This window comes from Phocoena phocoena, chromosome 2 (genome assembly GCF_963924675.1).
Source record: "Phocoena phocoena chromosome 2, mPhoPho1.1, whole genome shotgun sequence".
Taxonomy (NCBI): Eukaryota; Metazoa; Chordata; class Mammalia; order Artiodactyla; family Phocoenidae; genus Phocoena; species Phocoena phocoena.
This window is the reverse complement of record NC_089220.1, coordinates 99,663,516-99,684,930: the sequence shown is the minus strand read 5'-3', so window position 1 is coordinate 99,684,930 and position 21,415 is coordinate 99,663,516. Positions and strand designations below refer to the sequence as shown.

General features: G+C 37.7%; 1 protein-coding gene across 1 annotated transcript in view; it reads left to right on the top strand.

Moving 5' to 3' along the window:
- The window catches only part of MNS1 (meiosis specific nuclear structural 1), a 55,424-nt gene that overhangs the window by 19,823 nt on the left and 14,186 nt on the right, over positions 1-21,415 (top strand). Inside the window, exons 4-7 of the mRNA XM_065872123.1 lie at positions 9,583-9,685; positions 12,364-12,593; positions 13,545-13,761; positions 13,862-13,969. Coding sequence (XP_065728195.1) covers positions 9,583-9,685; positions 12,364-12,593; positions 13,545-13,761; positions 13,862-13,969 — 658 coding nt within the window. The remainder of the gene's footprint in view (positions 1-9,582; positions 9,686-12,363; positions 12,594-13,544; positions 13,762-13,861; positions 13,970-21,415) is intronic.

Below are 21,415 nucleotides of genomic sequence, written 5' to 3'. Positions count from 1 at the left end.
TGTGTCATGTAAAGCTTGTGTTTCCTTATTTTCCGTTTGGATGATCTGTACATTGGTTAAGTGGGGTGTAAAGTCCCCTACTATTATTGTGTTACTGTCGATTTCCCCTTTTATGGTTGTTAGCATTTACCTTATGTATTGAGGTGCTCCTATGTTGGGTGCATAAATATTTATAATTGTTATATCTTCTTCGTGGATTGATCCCTTGATCATTTTGTAGTGTCCTTCCTTGTCTCTTTTAACATTCTTTATTTTAAAGTCTATTTTATCTGATATGAGTATTGCTGCTCCAGCTTTCTTTTGATTTCCATTTGCATGGATTATCTTTTTCTATCCCTTCTCTTTCAGTCTGTATGTGTCCCTAGGTCTGAAGTCGGTCTGTTGCAGACAGCATATATGGGTCTTGTTCTTGTATCCATTCAGCCAGCCTGTGTCTTTTATTTGGAGCACTTAATCCATTTACTTTCAAGGTTATTACTGATATGTATGTTCCTATTACCATTTTCTTAATTGTTTTCATTTTGTTTTTGTGGGTCCTTTTCTTCTCTTGTGCTTCCCACCTAGAGAAGTTCCTTTAGCATTTGTTGTAAAGCTAGTGTGGTGGTGCTGAATTCTCTTAGCTTTTGCTTGTCTGAAAAGCTTTTGATTTCTCTGTCAAATCTGAATGAGATCCTTGCTGAGTAGAGTAATCTTGGTTGTAGGTTTTTCTCTTTCATCACTTTAAGTATATCCTGCCACTCCCTCTGGCCTGCAGAGTTTCTGCTGAAAAATCAGCTGATAACCTTATGGGGATTCCTTTGTGTGTTATTTTTTGCTTTTCCCTTGCTGCTTTTAATATTTTTTCTTTGAATTTAATTTTTGTTAGTTTGATTAATATGTGTCTTGGTATGTTTCTCCTAGGGTTTATCCTGTATGGGACTCTCTGCACTTTCTGGATTTGGGTGACTATTTCCTTTCCCATGTTAGGGAAGTTTTCTGCTATAATCTCTTCAGATATCTTCTCAGACCCTTCCTTTTTCTCTTCTTCTTCTGGTACCCTTATAATTTCGAATGTTGGTGCATTTAATGTTGTCCCAAAGGTCTCTGTGATTGTCTTCAGTTCTTTTCATTCTTTTTTCTTCTGTTCCTCGGCAGTTATTTCCACCATTCTGTCTTCCAGCTCACTTATTTGTTCTTCTGCCTCAGTTTTATGTTATTGATTCCTTCTAGTGTATTTTTCATTTCAGTCATTATGTTGTTCATCTATGTTTGTTTGTTCTTTAGTTCTTCTAGATCTTCTTTTTTTTTTTTTTGTGGTACGTGGGCCTCTCACTGTTGTGGCCTCTCCCGTTGCGGAGCACAGGCTCCGGACACACAGGCTCAGCAGCCATGGCTCACGGGCCCCGCCGCTCCGTGGCATGTGGGATCTTCCCGGACCGAGGCACGAACACATGTTCCCTGCATCGGCAGGCAGACTCTAAACCACTGCGCCACCAGGGAAGCCCTCTTCTAGATCTTTGTTAAACATTTCTTGTATTTTCTCAATCTGTGCCTCCATTCTACTTCTGAGATTCTGGATCATCTTTACTGTCATTACTCTGAATTCTTTTTCAGGTAGCTTGCCTGTTTCCTCTTCACTTATTTGGTCTTATAGGTTTTTACCTTGCTCCCTCATCTGTGACATTTTTTCGTTGTCTTATTTTATTTTATTTTTTGATGGGTGGGATTGTGTTCCTGTTTTACTGATTTTTGGCCTGAGGCTTCCAGCATTAGAGTTTGTAGGCTGTTGGGTAGAGCTGAGTCTTGGTGCTGAGATGAGGACCTCAGGGTGACCTCACTCTGATGAATATTCCCTGGCGTCTGAGGTTTTCTGTTAGTCCAGTGGTTCAGACTCGGAGCTCCCACAACAGGAGCTCTGGCCTAACCCTCTGCTCGTGAACCAAGATCCCAAAACCCACGTGGGGCGGCAAAAGAAAAAAAAAAGGAAGAAGGAGAATAAAAGGAGCAGAACAATAACAGAGTGAAAAATAAGATTAGAAAACTAACAGATATGTTAGAAAGAATAAAAAAATAAAAATATAGATGAAACAACAACCAGAAGCTAAAACAGAACTACAATAGTAAAAAAGAGGAGAGGAAAGAAACAAAAAAAAGCCAGAAAAGGCCTTGGCTGTGTGGGGGGGTGGGGCTTAGGCAGGGGTGGGGTTTATGTGGTGGGTGGGGCCTATGCTTAGGACCCACAGGGCCGGAAAAGGCCCTGGGTGGCTTGTGGGGCTTAGGCTCAAGGCAGCAGGAGGGACCCAGGAGTGCCTCTGGCCTTGGAGGTCAGAGCACCAGGTCCAGGACCCCAGCAGGCTCACTGGGCTCTAGTGGGTGGGGGGAATGCAGGGTGCTTTCCCCCCCATCCTCGGATCCTAGAGGTCCCCTCCCTGTTGGCCTCTCTTCTTCTTTCCCCCCACCTCCCTCCTGTGCCCCTAGGAGCCACGTGGCCAGAGGGAGCCCCAGAAGGCAGGGGACCAGACCTGGAAGCCCAACAGGCTTCCCGAGGCTTAGTGGGTGGGGGAAATGCCCTCCGCCCCTCTCCTATTCCTCCAATCCCAGAGGGCCCTCCCATCTGCCTCTCCTCCTCTTCCCCCCCTTCTCCTTCCATCCTATGCCCCTAAGACCCCCACAACCCAACAGGGCCCGGGAGAATGGAGGACCAGGCCCGGGAGCCCAGCAGGCTTCCTGGGCCATAGTGAGCAGGGGAAACGCCCTCCATGCGTTCCCTGATCCTCTGATCTTGGAGGGCCCCTCCCTGTCCACCACTCCTCTTCTCTGCTCAGCCCCACCCCCCATCTCCCTCCTATACCCCTAGGACCAACGTGGCCTGGAGCGGGCCTTGGAAGGCGGAGGACCCAGCTGGGGAGCCCGGCGGGCTTCCTGGGGCCCGATTAGGCAAGGGAAACTCTAGGTGTGCTCCCACTGATATCTGAGCCCCTGAGGGTCCCTCCAGGCATGGGAACCCCTCCCCGCTCCCAGCCACCACTTCTCCTCCCCCCTCACTCCCCCCACATCCTACCCATCGTTCAGGGGGTACTCTCATCTCCTTGGGCGTCTAGGTCCCCCACCAGCGTGTGGCAGGCGCCCTAGTTGTGGGGAGACGTGAACTCCATGTCTTCCTACGCCGCCATCTTGACTCTGCCCCCACCACTGTCTAGTTTTAGAAATCCTATTTTAATTGTAGCATTAATCAATAATTATAATTAATTGTACAATTAGTTATAATTATTTACAGTTATTACAACTAATTGTATAATTATGACCATACAATTTATAATTATTAAATAATAGCAATTGTATATTTATTATATAGCTAACACATAGCTTTATGAAAGAAAAAATAAGTACCTTGTTTATAACTTGTATTTAAGTTCAGCAAAAACTATCTCAAAGAAGAGACTGAGATAGTCTACCCTTATTAAATGTACAACTAGTTCCTTGCTGATGCCAGTACTATTACATTTCTGACTGATAATCAATATGTTAATTATTAAAATAAATAAGATGGATTAAAAAAATAACATTTTCAGTCAAACAAAATAGAGAATTGATCACGATAACCCTGCATTAAAGGAAATACTAGCAGTTGTTCTTCAGGTAGAAGAATAAAAATGATCCCAACATTAATCTCAAAACTTCAGGGAGGAAAATGCGTAGTAAATCTAGGTGAAATATGAATCTGTAAATCACTTATTGTAATGTCTTTGGGATTTAAAATATATAAATAGTTAAAAATGTAACAAACCATAACAAAAGTAAGGTAGGAGGTACATACATGGAGTTAAAGTGGTCAAGAATCTTTCATTGTTTGGTAAAAAATGGACAAATTTTATCAGACTTGAAACAAACATGTAATCTCTGTAATACAAATTTGGAAAAGAATATACAATTAACAAATTAATAGAGGGAAAAATGTGATAATAAAGAATGATGAGGCTGTGCAGAAAAGAGTTGACATAGCACACTTGAGGCTAATTTCCTCAGATAGCCCTGCTTTGCAAGTTTGTTCCTTGGCTGGCATCTGGAAACTTGGATTTCAAGAAGGTTCCCACCACTCTATGATAAGAGTGCCTAATTGTTTGGAAAACAGTGTGGTTCACTCTGAACTCTGTTCCTTCTGGTAGTCGTAATTTTGGTACTGGGTAGGCAGAGGGTACATGCATGACTAGCCCCTAATGAAAGTCTTGGGCCCTAAGTCTCTAGCGAGCTTTCCTGGTAGACAATTCTCATATGTTGTCACAACTTATTGCTGGGGGAATTAAGCGTCTCCTGTGTGACTCCACTGGGAGAGGACTTTGGAAACTTGCAGCTGATTTCCTCTAGACTTTGCCGACATGCTTTTTTTCCTTGTCGATTTTGCTCTGTATTTCACTGTGATAAATCATATCCATGAGTATGACTATATACTAAGTCCTGTGAGTCCTCTGAGTGAGTGATGGAACCCAGTGTGGGGGTGGTCTTGGGGACTCCAAACAGAGAGACAAGAGAAGAGAGAACACAGAACAGGTAAGACAAATAGAAAGAATATATTAAGATTGTAAATGTAACCCAACTATATTAGTAGTTATAATAAACATGTTTGAACCATTTATGAAAACAGACCATTTGTTATGCCAGAACAAATACAACAGATTTTTAACACATTTATTTCATACATAGTATGTTCTCTGACCACAGTGGAGTTAAACTAGATATACAGTAACAAAAAGACCCCCAAAAACTAGACAATCTTTGTATATTTAGATATTTTAAAATGTACTTCTAAATAACCCCAGGCCAAAGAAGCAATCAGAATTGAAATTAGAAAGTATTTTTAACTGAATGATAATGAAAATGCCACATAGTAATGGTTGTAAGATTGTAGTGACATCTGAGAAATGGTGTAGTAGGCAGCTCCAAGTTCCTGTCCTCCCAGTCAAACTAGCAGAAACTGTCAGAATCAACTTTGTAAGAACTCTGAACAACAAAGTTTTATAGCAACCAACTGCATGCTCAAACAAGAAAAAGGCAACTTAGCAATGGAAGCAAAGTCTGTAGTGTTTTTACTTTTCCTTGCTCCATCCCCTCCCAGCTATGAGGCAGTCTTGAGGACAGCAGACCATAGAGTACCAGGCCCTGGTTCTGGAGGAAGAAGAGCAGATCTTATTTGCAAATTATTGTGTCTGTATATTCTAACCTACCTGGGAGCTACCTGAAGGACTGACACAATGTGCTTATCTGTGTTTCTCCTAATTCAGAACTCAGGCCAGAAAAGCAAACTGTATCTCTGGTAAGATTTAATTTCCATAATATATAAAGGATGCCTGCAGTTCAACAACAAAAGACAAACAACCCAATTCAAAAATGGGCCTGGTACTTAAAGATTTCTCCAAAGCAGACAGACAGTGGGCAATAGCACATGAAAAAGTACTCAACATTTGTTATTAGGGAAATGCAAATCAAAACCACAAGGAGATACCATTTCACACCTGGTAGGATAGCTGTAATAAAAACAATGGAAAATAAGTGTTGGTGAAGATGTGGACAAATTGGAAACCTCAGACATTGTTGGTAGGAATGTAAAATGGTGCACTGTGGAAGACAGTTTGGCAGTTCCTCTAAAAGTTAAACAGAATTACCATGTGGTCCAGTAATTCCACCCTTAGGTGTACACTCAAAAGAACTGAAAAATTGAAAACAGGGACTCAATCAGATACTTGTATGCTAATGTTCAATGCAACATTATTCACAATAGCCAAGAGGTAGAAGCCACCTAAGTGTCTATCAACAGATGAGTAGATAAACAAATCGTGGCATATACATACAGTAGAATATTATTCAGGTATAAAAGGGAATGAAGCTCTCATACATGCTGCAATATGGTTGAACCTTGAAAAGCATTATCCTAAGTGAAGTAAGCCAGAAACAAAAGGATAAAGACTGTATAATTCCACTTACGTGAAATATCTAGGGACAGATTTGCAGAGACAAAAAGTAAATTAGCAGGGAAGGGAGGAATGGGGAGTTATTGCTTACATGGGTACAGCATTTCTTTTTGGAAAATAAGTTTGGAAATAGTGTTGATACTTGCCGAGCATTATGAATGTAATTAACACCACTGAATTGTCCACTTAAAAATGGTTAAAATGACAAATTTTTGTTGTATATATTTTACAAGAAAAAAATTCTAGGATTAAAAAACCCCCAGAACTTGTCCCCATAAATAGCTAAAGCTATTCCTTGAGAATAGCTTATAATCTAAAATGACTATTAGAAAAGAAGACTCCATCTGGAATTATTTGAAAATAAAGAGAAAATTCCCATCTGGAGTGATTAAAAAATAATGTAGGATAAAAGATAATGTCAGAAATGAGCAATTTAGAATGTAGACATAAAGTAGAATCAACAAAGCCCAAAATTGTGCCTTTAAAAAGGCCAATAAAATTGATAGTCCCTGGCAGGAATATATAACTGTAAAAGAGAATGCACAAATAACCAATTCTAGGAATAGATAGTGTGATGTAACTGTAGGTCGTACAAATGGGAGATCACTGTAGATCATAGCAGGATATTGTGAACAATTTTATGCAAATTTGAAAATTTAGGTAAATTACTAAATAGCACATTTACCAAACTGACTAGCAGTAGTAGAAAGGGAAACTGGCTCTGCAGTGCCAGTTTTGTCATAAAATAAGTGTGCATATGTGCATGCATCTGTTTTTGCATTTTTCTATCCCATCCTTCCGCAACTGGGGTTCCATAAGAGAACCAAGTGTCACAGAAAGTTGAGTGATTGTATTTTTAATTTTCTCAAAGACAGTATATAGCTGGTATTATTTTAGATCCAGAGGAACCAAGTTAATTCACTGCACATAACAGATGCTTAAGGGCGTTAGGGCTTAAAACTTGTAGTTGAGAAGAGCTGCTCTAGTCTGTTCCATTGATCAATTTGTTCATCCTGTACTAAAACTACACTATCTTAAATATTGTGGCTTTATAATAAGTATTCATATCCTGAAGAAGTCTCCAATTTTGGTCTTCTTAAAGATTGTTTTAGGGCTTCCCTGGTGGCACAGTGGTTGAGAGTCCGCCTGCCGATGCAGGGGACACGGGTTCGTGACCCGGCCTGGGAGGATCCCACGTGCCGGCCGAGCGGCTGGGCCCGTGAGCCATGGCCGCTGAGCCTGCATGTCTGGAGCCTCTGTTCCGCAGCGAGAGAGGCCACGATGGTGAGAGGCCTGTGTACTGCAAAAAAAAAAAAAAAAAAAAGATTGTTTTAGCCATTCCTACTTTGCATTTCCATATACATTTTGGAATCGCTGCAGGGCATTCAGAAATAGACATTAAAAAAATGATACTGTATCAATTAGATATCCATATGGAAGAAAATGAACTTGATTTCTGCCTCACACCACGCATAAAAATCAGTTCCTGGAGGATTATAGTCTAAAAGTTAATGGGGAAATAACAAAGCTTTGAGAGACTAACACAAGAAAATATATTTATGTCTTTGGGGTGGGCAACATTTCTTAAAACATGACAGAAAAGTTACTGACAATGAAGAAAAAGATTGGTGGATTAGAATACTCTTCATCTGAAGAAACCACTGTGAGAGTAACTACAGACTGGAAGGAGGTATTTGCAATGCATATAACCAACAAGAGACTTGTATCCGGAATATATAAAGAACTTTTGGGCTTCTCTGGTGGTTCAATGGTTGGGAATCCGCCTGCAAATGCAGGGGACACGGGTTTCAGCCCTGGTCCAGAAAGATCCCACATGCCGTGGAGCAGCTAAGCCCGTGCGCCACAACTACTGAGCTTGTGCTCTAGAGCCCGTGAGCCACAGCTACTGAGCCTGCGTGCACAACTGCTGAAGCCTGCGCGCCTAGAGCTTGTGCTCCACAACAAGAGAAGCCACCGCAATGAGAAGCCTGTGCACTGTAACAAAGAGTAGCCCCCGCTCGACGCAACTAGAGAAAGCTGGCGTGCAGCAACAAAGACCTAACGCAGCCAAAAATAATAAGTAAATAAATAAATTTAAAAAGACTTTCATGCAACAATAAGAAGTAGACAACCCAGTATAAAAATGAAAACAATTCTTTAAAAATATTAAACAAGAACTTCACAGAAGTTATACAGATGAGTCAACATGTGAAGAGGTCTCAGTTCCATTAGTAGTTGGGAAACATAAATTAAAACCCCAGTGATAAATTACATCCCCCAAAAGAATGGTTAAAATCTATGAAAAGACAAAAGTGTTGCTGAGGGTGTGGAGTGGTGCGAGTGCTTAGACACTGTTCATGAGAGTGTAAATCTGACAAAGCTTTGGAAAACTGCCATTATCTACTCAATTTGAACACAGCCTACCCTGTGACTCAGACATTTCACTTCTAGGTGTATATCCAATGGGTATGGGTGCCCTTGTCCTTCAAATGAAGGTCGTTTATTTGAATGTTGTTTGTTTGCAATTTAATGCACATTTTTTTTGTAGAGACAATATTATAAATTGATTGGGTTTGTATATTGGTGCATAATCATTAGTACCCAACTCTAACAAAAATCTTTGTGAATGTATCTCAAATTCTTAGTGGAATAAAATATGTAGACTAACCTAGAAACTTAGTCCTCATTTCTAACACTATTTTTATGTAAGAAGGTAATCTTGTGTATATACATTTGCACCTACAATGGTAAGGGCAAGAAGGACCCACACCATAATACCAGGAATCTCTCTCTTCCCTTACCCCTTATGATTGTTTCTTTGTAGGTAGGGGGTACTTGTAAGTTGAGTTTATAGGTAGGTGAGTGACTCTTTGTTCCAGTAAGAATTAACATGTACATCTTGGTGACATCTCAGGGCCCTTCCAACTCAGAGTTCTCATATTCTGTCATATTCAGAATTATGACTGGCACAGTAAAATAAAAATTTTTGTATGGCATATTGTTTTCATTAAATTTAGGAGAGTGATAGATTAAAAAGTAATTCAGAGATTATCTGACGCCAATCCTCATTTTTTTTAACAGATAAGTAAACAAGCCCAGAGAAGTGACCTAAACTTGCCCATGTTACTCCCTCTTCATCATCATCAAAAAATAGTTACCATATGTAGTAGAGTGTCTACTGTTATACACATTAACTTATTTAATTGCCAAAACTACACCTTTTACAGATAGCAAAACCAAGGTACAAAATTTAAGTAACTTGTATAGGTTTAAACCTCTCCACTGTAGTTATTCTTTTAGCCTAATAGTACTGGTAACTGGACAGAAATTTTAACCTATATTGATATAGCACCTTTTCTGAGCTAGGCACTGGCAGAAAGATTTTTAGTGATGATTATTGAAAATAAAAGGGTTGTTTTGTCTAGAAAAATTAATTACAATGTCTCTTTTCACATGCATTCTGATTTTTCTTGGGATGAATGGAGAAAGGGGTATTTTTTCAAAATATTTTAAAAATAATGTAAATATCTTTTATGCATTTAGAAAAAAATTCATTTAAATTGCAGATACATATTATTTTTAAAATGGTAACAGATACATGGTCCTCAAATTTAAATTTCTGTCTTTTTTAAAACAGTATTGAGCTCAGAGAATTGGAGAAGAAATTAAAAGCAGCTTACATGAGTAAAGAAAGAGCAGCTCAGATTGCTGAAAAGGATGCCGTTAAATATGAGCAAATGGTAATCATGTTTCTGGTCATTATGTTTTCCATATTTTTAGCTTCATTTAGAAAACCAAAAATAGACCAATTTTTGGAAAATTGTTACATTCTGTACAGAATTTACACTGTTAGATTTCTCAAATACTTTTATACTTTGCAGATCCTTAAGGTGTAAGAAATTATGGATATTGAGCTTTGTGTAATTTAATAGTAGAACCTTTCAGAGACACAAGGAATTAGGTTGATGCTTAGAATGAACAGCTGTATTCAGTAACTCCCAGCATTCTTGATGGTCTCTAACTGATTATTCTCTGACAAAGCAATACAAGTTGTTAGCATAATCAGTGTATTTTAGAATGTTACTAAATTTTTAATTTTTAAAATGTTTTAAAAAATAAACTATAAGCAGGAAACTTTTCTGTTTCATAAATAGCAATCTTTTCTTCTCGTGTTTTCCTCTATTTTTATCCTCTTTTCTTACTCCTGACCTACTGTGCATTACTGGTAATAGTTACTCTTGGGCAAAGGAGTTTCAGACACACGCAGCAGTAGTGTTACACAGTATAATATAAAATAGGGTTTATTAACACTTAAAAGCAGGGTGTACGTCATCACCTGAGCTCTCGTTGTCACTCATAAAGGCTAGACTTAGATGAAAAGGTCTGATTGCAATGTTACACAGTCTTTTAAGTTCCCTTCTCTCATTTCTCTATTACTTTGTAGAGGATTTTGATAGCAGAGTTCCCCCTCTCCTAGATTCCTTTCAAAGATGTTATACGGCTATTAAAGAGAAAGAGGTAAAGGGAAATAGTTTGGCTTTTATAGTTGGCCACAGAATATATTATATGTTAAAAGGAAAAAAAGCAAGTTGCAAAAAAAATTGGAGAATAATACATTTCACAGTACATTTTTAAAAACTTGTACATGTATGTATGTGTATATCAGCATCTGTGTGTGCATGTATATACACACACACATATATGTTCTGTATATCAACACACATGTTCACACACACATAGAATTAGAGGGGTGATATCAAAATACTTGACCAGTGCAGTGTTATACAGGCTTCAAATAAGAACAGATGCTGGCCGTAGTGAAATGTGTGTGTGCATGTGTGTTAGTATAGAAGAAGTCTGGTGGGTTGTACAGCATGCTGTTAACATGATAACCTTTGGTGTGACAGGTGGTGGGAGAGGGTAAGGAGACTTCACTTCATGAGCCATATTCTACCCTTTAAAAAATAAAGTAGAACATAAACAATGTACTGTTTGACCAGTAGGTTGCAGTTTAATTATTTTGATTATTCGAGGCAGTTGTAGATATTTATTCTGGCTGTTGAAAGAATTGCTGTTATTTTCTAAATAAAATTGATCCACAAAAATTAAAGTCAAATACTCCTAGGACTTGACTAGGTGTCAGGATATTTAGGTGCTAGTTTTGGCTCTCTCTCTCAGCCTTAATTTTCTTATCTGTGAAATGAGAACATTGTACTTCCATAAGTGTGTGACAATTTGTACATACATGTTTTTGTCATGTCATTTTTTCTATAGCGCCTAGTACAATATGTGCTAAGAAAAGAGAAGGAAAGAAAGAATTTTGGTCAAGTCATATTAACAGTGTATATGTTAAAGGCATCAATTAGATCAGGAATGGCATTAGCATTCATATTTTAATCTGTTTCTTCTTTTATGTTTGATGCTGCTAGCCATTCTAGCATTTGGGATGTGATCCTAATGGTAAAGGATGACTTTTTTTTTTTTTTTTGAGGTACGCGGGCCTCTCACTGTTGTGGCCTCTCCCGTTGTGGAGCACAGGCTCTGGACGCGCAGGCTTAGCAGCCATGGCTCACGGGCCCAGCCACTCCGCGGCATGTGGGAGCTTCCCGGACCGGGGCACGAACACGTGTCCCCTGCATTGGCAGGCGGACTCTCAACCACTGCACCACCAGGGAAGCCCAAGGATGATTTTTTAAAGTGCCCTAATATATTTACTTTAAAACATTTTGTTAAATGATTTCAAAATGCTCAAAACAAGTAAGGAGGTTAACCCATTCAAGAAGCGGGGTTGTGTCTAACTCAGAAGGAATGGTCTTGAATGAGTGAATTAAAACCTAAGAAAACAGGCACAGTGACATATGTGACCCTTTTATTAAATTAAAATGATTACCAGGGGCCTTTAATAAATGAGAAAGAGGAGACTTCAAAGGCCAGTAGCAGGAAAGAAAATTTAGGCTGAGAGAAACTTAAGAGCTGCTCAGAGCTATTTAATAGCAGACCTGTATAAAAAAGATAGTACCGTCCTTACTCTAAATAGCAGCCAATACCCAGTGGAGCTAAAATTTGTGAAAATTGCCTACATCAACTTTTAAATAGATGAAAAAGATGACTACTGCTTTGGCAGTTAACATAGTTGTTAACAAAGCACTTCTAATTTTACTTACTGTTTTTCACATGTGGAGTTTATTCTCCTTATTGCCCTGAGAGAGCTACTTGAAGGAATAGGAAAGCCTCTTTAGGGTTTGACTCATCATTCAAGCCCTTCAGGTGACAGTGACTTACCTTTGCTTTTTACCTACACAGTTACATAATATTTTATATAACAGGCTTTATAGTATTCAATTCCATCTGCTAAAAGTATTCTATCCTACTGTGCTCAGATTTGAAAGTGGAAAGATGAATTTTGTTTTAATAACAGAAACGTGATGCTGAAATTGCCAAAACTATGATGGAAGAACACGAGAGATTAATAAAGGAAGAGAATGCTGTGGAGGAAAAACGAAACAAAGTAAAAGCACAGTACAATCGTGACTTAGAGAAACAACTTGAAGAACAAGGAAAGAAGAAGCAGGAAGCTTATGAGCAACTGCTGAAAGAGAAACTCATGATTGATGAAATTGTTAGGAAAATCTATGAAGAAGATCAATTGTAAGTTTATCCCAACTTTCTTACATGCCTAAACATTTACATTAGATTTATCTCAGGCTTGTCATGAAGAGTAAATCACCTAAACAGTGCCCAGTACATGGTAAGTCCCAGTAAATGTTATCACATAAACTGAGACCAAGTCTTCTCTTTTTTTTTTTTTTTTTTTTTTTTTTAAATTTCTTTCTTCCTTCCTTCATGGCTGCGTCGGGTCTTTGTTGCTGTGTGCCAGCTTCCTCTAGTTGCGGCGAGCCGGGGCTACTCTTTGTTGTGGTGCGCAGGATTCTCATTGCAGTGGCTTCTCTTGTGGTGGAGCACAGGCTCTAGGTGTGCGGGCTTTAGTAGTTGTGGCTCGCGGGCTCTAGAGCGCAGGCTCAGTAGTTGTGGCACATGGGTCTAGTTGCTCCGCGACATGTGCGATCTTCCTGGACCAGGGCTCGAACACGTGTCCCCCACACTGGCAGGCGGACTCTCAACCACTGTACCACCAGGGAAGCCCCCAAGTCTTACTTATCTTTGTTAGCATGATAATTAATTGTCTGATAGTTAAGAAATACTTATTAAGTGACAATGGCTAAACTTTGATTTTCTTAAGTAAGCCCATATCAAGAGAACTTGTTTTCTGTTCAGTTTCCCTGGTAGACAGCTAAAGTGTAGAGTGCTGTGAAACATATATAAACAGGTGGTGGCCTTTCTGAAGTGAGATGCATAAAACATCATAATAGGTTAGAGAAGAGGCATAGTAGTAGTTGACTCAGAGAAAATTCATACCTGTTATTATATTTAGTGGCACATACTAAACACTCAAAATGTTTGTTGCATGAAAGAATGAAAAAGTTGTAAATAGGGAAGCCATTTTTCTCCACATCATTATCAACTGAAGGAAATGATACTTACATTTTTTGATATTTTATTATTTGTTACCATACAACTGCATTCACTATTGCTTTTTAGGAAAAGACAACAAAAGTTAGAAAAAATGAATACAATTCGAAGGTATATAGAAGACTTTAAGAAAGAGCAGGCTCTCTGGAGAAAAAAGAAACATGAGGAAATGGAAGAAGAAAACAGAAAAATCATAGAGTTTGCCAAGATGCAGCAACAAAGAGAAGAAGATAGGATGGCAAAAGTTCAAGAAAGTGAAGAAAAAAGGCTACAGCTTCAGAATATGGTATTAAAATAACCATTTCTTTAACACTGGAGAAATTCTGAAATATTTGTCATAGAATTTGATTCTTTACATGTTTGTGTGTTTTTTTAAAATTTAATAGCTGACTCAGAGATTGGAAGAAATGCTGCGACAACGTGAAGATTTAGAACAAGTGCAACAGGAATTATACCAGGAAGAACAAGCAGAAATACATAGGAAGAAACTAAAAGTAAGTTTTGGAAATTGAAGGAATGATTAACATAGAGAAGAGTATCATTTTGAGATGAAGCAGTAGAAAGATAATAGATTTAAACCTAACCATATTGATAATTACCTTATATGTAAATAGTATAAACACTACAGTTAAAAGAGATTTTCAGGATGGGTAAAAATGCTAGACCCAGGCAGCATTTCACAAAGTGCATCAAAAGCATGATGCAACTATATTATCTACAAAGGAACATAATTTAAATATGAAGACACGTATGGTTTAAAAGCAAAAGGATGGAGAAAGATATACCATACCAACACCAACCAAGAGCATGTTAGAGTAGAAATCATGATGAATAGGCTAAATTCATGTAGAGGATGTAATAGCCCTAAAGGTGTGTGAACCTAAGTAAAACTTCAAAATACATGCAGCAAAACTGTAAAAACTGAAAGGAGAAATAAATCCATAATTTATATTTGAATGTTTCAGTACTTCACATTACTATATAAAATAAGTAGTCAGAAAACCATGGAATATAGTGTTGAACAATAATATCAACAAATCAAGATTTGTCAGTTTTCTAAATGGGTGTTTTTTGTTCACTTATTGTAGAATTTTAAGAGTTCTTTATGTATTCTAGGTACTAGTCCTTTGTCAGGTGTGTGGTTTACAAATATTTTCACTCAGTCTATAGCTTGTCTTTTCATCCTCTTAACAAAGTCGTTTTCCAAGTAAATGTTTTCAATTTCTGTGAAGTCCAATTTATCAATTTCTGTTTTTATGGATCATACTTTGGTATCAATTCTAGGAAGTCTTTGCCTACATCCTGAAGAATTTCTCCTTTTTTTTTCCTAAAAGGTTTCATTTTCAGTTAATTTTTGTTTATAAGGTATGAGACTTAGGTCAGGTTTCATTTTTGCTTCTCTGTGTCCAGTTGTTCCACACTATTTGTTGAAAAGGTTTTCTCTCTTACACTGAGTTGCTTTTGTACCTTTGTTTAAAACACAGTTGAGCATATTTGTGTGTATATTCCTGGGATCTCTATTTTGTCTGTTGATCTATGTGTCTATCCCTTCAGCAGTACCACAGTTTTTTTTTTGTTTTTTTTGCGGTACGTGGGCCTCTCACTGTTGTGGCGTCTCCCGTTGTGGAGCAAGGCTCCGGACACGCAGGATAATCTTGTCTGTATCTACAAATAGTCATTGGGGAATTTGATAGGAATTATATTAAGTCTGAATATCAATTTGGGGAAAATTGACATATTCATTATATTGAGTCTTCCAGTCCATGAACACAGAATGACTCTCCATTTACAGTTGCCCCTTGAACAACACGGGTTTAAATTGTGTGAGTCCACTTCTCTTCAGATATTTTTCAGTAGTAAATACTACTATTTACACAGTCCATGGTTGGTTGATTCCACAGATATAGAGCAATTGTGGATATAAAGAGCTGACTAAATTTTGTGGATTAACCCCTGTGTTGTTCAAGAGTCAAGTCTATTTAGATGATCTTTGAATTTTTTCATCAATGTTTTATAGTTTTCAGCTTACAAATCTTGTACATGTTTTGTTAGATTTACATCTAAGTATTTCAGTTTTTTGAGTGATTGTAAATGGAATTTAAGTTTTAGTATCATTGCCCACATACTCATTGCTAGTGAATTGACTTTTTTAATGTTTATCTTGCATCTCATGACCTTGCTGAATTCACTTAGTAGCTGTAGGAGTTGGTTTGTTTGTTTTTCCATACATAGTCATGTCTTCTGCAAACAGGGACAGTTTTATTTCTTGCTTTCTTATCTATATACCTTTTATTTACTTTTTTTGCTTATTGTACTGGCTAAAACTCAGCACTGGCTAGCACTATGTTGAATAAAAGTGGTGAGAGTAGACATCACCTTTCTTTGTTATCTATCAGGGGAAAAGCATTCTGTTAATTGTAGTTTTTTTCTGTAGATGCTCTTTATAAAGTTGAGGACTTTTTCTCCTATCACTGTTTTTCTGAAGATTTTTGTCATGAAGGGTGTTGAATTTTTTCAAATGCTTTTTCTACATCTATTGATAAGACCATGTACTTTTTCTTCTTTAGCCTGGTTGATTGCATTGATTGATTTTGGGGGGTTACTGAACAACCTTGCATCACTGGAATAAATCTCACTTGGTCATGGTGTATACTTCTTATAATATATGACTGGATTTTAGTTTCCTAATAATGTGTTAAGGATTTTTGCATCCATATTCATGAGGAATATTGGTTTTTAGTTTTCAGTTTTTATACTGGTGTTAGGGTAATACTGTCTTCATAAAATGAATGGAGAAGTATTTCCTTCTATTTTCTAGAAGAGATTGTTTAGAATTGGTGTTAATTCTTTAAACATTTGGAATTTTCCAGTGAAACTATCTAGGCTAGGAGTTTTATTTTTTGAGAGTTTTAAAATATTAATTCAATATTTTATTGTATATTTATTTATTTTAAAGTTTTTATTTTATATTGGAGTATAGTTGATTTATAATATTGTGTTACTTTTAGGTGTACAGCAAAGTGATTCAGTTATACATATATCCATTCTTTTCCTGATTCTTTTACCATATAGGTTATTATAGAATATTGAGAGTTCCCTGTACTATACAGTAGGTCCTTGTTGATTATCTATTTTATATATAGTGGTGTGTGTATGTTAATCCCAAACGCCTAATTTATCACTCCCCCTCACCTTTCCCCTTTGGTAACCATAGATTTGTTTTCGAAGGCTGTGAGTCTCTGTTTTGTAAGTAAGTTCATTTGTATTGTTTTTTAGATTCCACATATAAGTGATATCATATGATATTTATCTTTCTCTCTCTGACTTCATTTAGTATGATAATATCTAGGTCCATCCATGTTGCTGGAAATGGCATTATTTCATTCTTTTTTATGGCTGAGTAATATTCCATTTTATATATGTACCACATCTTCTTTATCCATTCCTCTGTTGATGGACATTTAGGTTGCTTCCATGTTTTGGCTACTGTAAATAGTGCTGCAGTGAACATTGGGCTGCATGTATCTTTTTGAATTATGATTTTCTCTGGATATATGCCCAGGAGTGGGATTGCTGAGTCAAATGGTAGTTCTATTTTTAGTTTTTTAGAGAACCTCCATACCGTTCTCCGTAGTGGTTGTACCAATTTACATTCCCACCAACAGTGTAGAAGGGTTCCCTTTTCTCCACACCCACTCTGGCATTTATTGTTGTAGACTTTTTGATGATGGCCCTTCTGACCGATGTGGTATGATACCTCAGTGTAGTTTTAGTGATGTTGAGCATGTTTTTGTGTGCTTTTTGGCCGTCTGTATGTCTTCTTTGGAGAAATGTCTCTTTAGATCTTCTGCCCATTTTTTGATTAGGTTGTTTGTTTTTTTGATATTGAACTGTATGAGCTGTTTGTATACTTTAGAGTAAGCCCTTGTCAGTTGCATTATTTCCAAATATATTCTCCCATTCTGTGGGTTGTCTTTTCATTTTGTTTATGGCTTCTTTTGCTGTTCAAAAGCTTTTAAGTTTCATTAGGTCTCATTTGTTTATTTTTGTTTTTATTTCCATTGCTCTTAGAGGTGGATCAAAAAAGATATTGCTACGATTTATGTAAAAGAGTGTTCTGCCTATGTTTTCCTTTTAAGAGTTTTATAGTATCTGGTCTTACATTAATCCATTTTGAATTTATTTTTGTGTATGGTATTAGAGAATGTTCTAATTTCATTCTTTTACTTGTAGCTGTCCAGTTTTCCCACCACCACTTATTGAAGAGACTGTCTTTTCTCCATTGTATATTCTTGCCTCCTTTGTCATAGATTACTTGACCATAGGTGCATGGGTTTATTTCTGGGCTTTCTATCCTATTCCATTGATCTATATTTCTGTTTTTGTGCAAGTACCATACTGTTTTTTTGTTTGTTTTTTTATTTTTGGCTGCATTAGGTCTTCATTGCTGCACGTGAGCTTTCTCTAGTTGCGGCGAGCAGGGGCTACTCTTTGTTGTGGTGAGCGGGCTTCTCACTGCGGTGGCTTCTCTAGTTGCAGAGCATGGGCTCTAGGCACGTGGGCTTCAGTAGTAGTGGCACGTGGGCTCAGTAGTTGTGGCACACGGGCTCTAGAGTGCAGGCTAGCAGTTGTGGCGCACGGGCATAGTTGCTCATGGCATGTGGGATCTTCCCAGACCAGGGCTCGAATCTGTGTCCCCTGCATTGGCAGGCAGATTCTTAACCAGTGCACCACCAGGGAAGCCCTACCATACTATGTTCATGACTGAGGCTTTATAGTATAAACTGAAGTCAGGGAGTATGATTCCTCCAGCTCTGTTTTTCTTTCTCAGGATTGCTTTGGCTATTTGGTGTCTTTTGTGTTTCCATACAAATTGTGAAATTTTTTGTTCTATGAAAAATGCCATTGGTAATTTGACAGGGATTGCATTGAATCTGTAGGTTGCCTTTTGTAGTATAATCATTTTAACAGTATAGATTCTTCCAATCCAAGAGCATGGTATATCTGTCTATCTGTTTGTGTCATCTTTGATTTCTTTCATCAGTACCTTATGCTCTTCAGAGTAAGAGTCTTTTGCCTCCTTAGGTGGGTTTATTCTCAGGTAATTTATTCTTTTTGATGCAGTGGTAAATGGAATAGTTTTCTTAGTTTCTCTATCTGATCTTTCATTGTTATTGTATAGAAATGTAAGAGATTTCTGTGTATTAACTTTGTATCCTGCAACTTTACCGAATTCATTGTTGAGCTCTAGTAGTTTTCTGGTAGCATCTTTAGGATTTTCTATGTATAGTATCATGTCATCTGCAAACAGTGACAGTTTTACTTCATCTTTTCCAATTTGGATTCCTTCTGTTTCTTTTTCTTCTCTGATTGCATGTTAGGACTTCCAAAAATACGTTGAATTATAGTGATGAGAGTGTACATCCTTGTCTTGTTCCTGATCTTAGAGAAAATGCTTTCAGCTTTTCACCGTTGAGAAGGATGTTTGCTGTGGGTTTGTCGTATGTGGCCTTTATTATGTGGAGTTATGTTCCCTCTATTCCCACTTTCTGAAGAGTTTTTATCATGAAAGAGTGTTGAATATTTTCAAAAGCTTTTTCTGCAACTATTGAGATGGGCATATGGTTTTTATTCTTCAATTTGTTAATGTGGTGAATCACACTGATTGGTTTGTTTGCAGATATTGAAAAATCCTTGCATCTCTGGGATAAATCCCACTGGATCATGGTGTATGATCCTTTTAATGTATTGTTGGATTTAGCTTGCTAGTATTTTGTTGAGGATGTTTGCATCTGTGTTCATCAGAGATATTGGACTGTAATTTTCTTTTTTGTGGTATCTTTGTCTGGTTTTGGTATCAGGGCGATGGTGGCCTCATAGAATGAGTTTGGGAGTGTTTCCTTCCTCTGCAATTTTTGGAAGAGTTTCAGAAGGATAGGTGTTACCTCTTCTCTAAATGTTTGCTGGAATTCACCTGTGTTTGCTAGAGTTCTGGTCCTGGGCTTTTGTTTGTTGGAAGATTTTTAATCACAGTTTCAATTTCAGTACTTGTGATAGGTCTGTTCGTATTGGGTTGGCCAAAAGGTTCGTTTGGGTTTTCCATGAAATGTTACAGGAAAACATGAACGAATTTTTGGCCAACTCGATATTTTCTATTTCTTCCTGGTTCAGTCTTGGAAAGTTGTACCTTTCTAAGAATTTGTCCGTTTTTTCTAGGTTATCCATTTTATTGGTGTATAGTTGCTTGTAGTAGTCTCTTATGATCCTTTGTATTTCTGTGGTGTCCATTGTAACTTTTCCATTTCCATTTCTAATTTTTTTGATTTGAGCCCTCTCCCTTTTTTTCTTGATGAGTCTGGCTGAAGGTTTATCAATTTTGTTTATCTTTTCAAAGAACCAGCTTTTAGTTTCAGTGACCTTTTCTATTGTTTCCTTCATCCCTGTTTCATTTATTTCTGTTCTGATGTTTATGATTTCTTTCCTTCTACTAACTTTGGGTGTTGTCTGTTTTTCTTTCTCTAGTTGCTTTAGGTGTAATGGTAGGTGGTTTATTTGGGATTTTTCTTGTTTCCTGAGTTAAGATTGTGTTGCTGTAAACTTCCCTCTTAGAACTGCTTTTGCTGCATCCCATAGGTTTTGGATCATTGAGGTTTCATTTTCATTTGTTTCTAGGTATGTTTTGATTTACTCTTTGATTTCTTCAGTGATCCATCAGTTGTTCAGTAATACATAGTTTAGCCTCCATATGTTTGTGTTTTTTACAGTTTTTTTCTTGTAGTTGATTTTTTTTTATTGATAAATTTTAAAATTTATTTTCGGCTGCATTGGGTCTTCGTTGCTAAGCACGGGCTTTCTGTAGTTGTGGCAAGCACGGGTTACTATTCGATGTGGTACACAGGCTTCTCATTGTGGTGGCTTCTCTTTGTTGTGGAGCATGGGCTCTAGGCGTGCGCGCTTCAGTAGTTGTGGCATGCGGGCTCAGTATTTGTGGCACACGGGCTTAGTTGCTCCATGGCATGTGGGATCTTCCCAGACCAGGGCTCTAACCCGTGTCCCCTGCATTGTCAGGTGGATTCTTAACCACTGCGCCACCAGGGAAGTCCTTGTAGTTGATTTCTAATCTGATAGCACTGTGGTCAGAAAAGATGCTTGGTATGATTTCAGTTTACTTAAATTGACTGAGGCTTCCTTTGTGGCTTAGCTTGTGATCTATCCTGGAGAATGTTCCATGTACACTTGTCCCTCCTCCCAACGCCAGACCCTCAGGCTGGGGAGCCTGACGTGGGGCTCAGAACTCTCACTCCTGTGGGAGAACCTCTGCGATATAATTATTGGTCACCCACCTGGCAGGTATGGGATTTGATTATATCGTGAAAGCACTCTTAGTACCATCTAGTTGTGGCTTCTTCTTTGTCTTTGGATGTAGAACATCTTGTATGGTAGGTTCCAGTCTTTTTTGTCGATGGTTGTTCAGCAGTTAGTTGTAATTTTGGTATTTTTGTGAGAGGAGGTGAGCTGAAGTCCTACTACCCCACCATCTTGTCTCATCCCCTCAATATTCTTATTAGTTACTGAATAGAGTTATTCAAATTATCTTATTTCATATTTGGTGAGTTTTGGTGACTTGTGTTTTTCAAAGAAGTGATCCATTTTGTCTAAATTGTCAAACTTAGGTGTGTAGAATAGTTTGTACTATTATCCTTTTAATGTCTGCAGAGTCTCTAGTGTTTCATTTCTGGTATTGATAGTTTGTTTCTTCATTTTTTTGGTCACTCTTACATTAGGATTTAATTTTATCTGATTTTTCTTTAAATTTCAGCTTTCTTGAGGTATAATTGCCACATAAAATTGTAAGATATTTAAAGTGTACACTGTGGTGATTTGATAAACATTTACATTGTAAAAAGATTCCCCCATCTAGTTAATTACACATCTGTCAC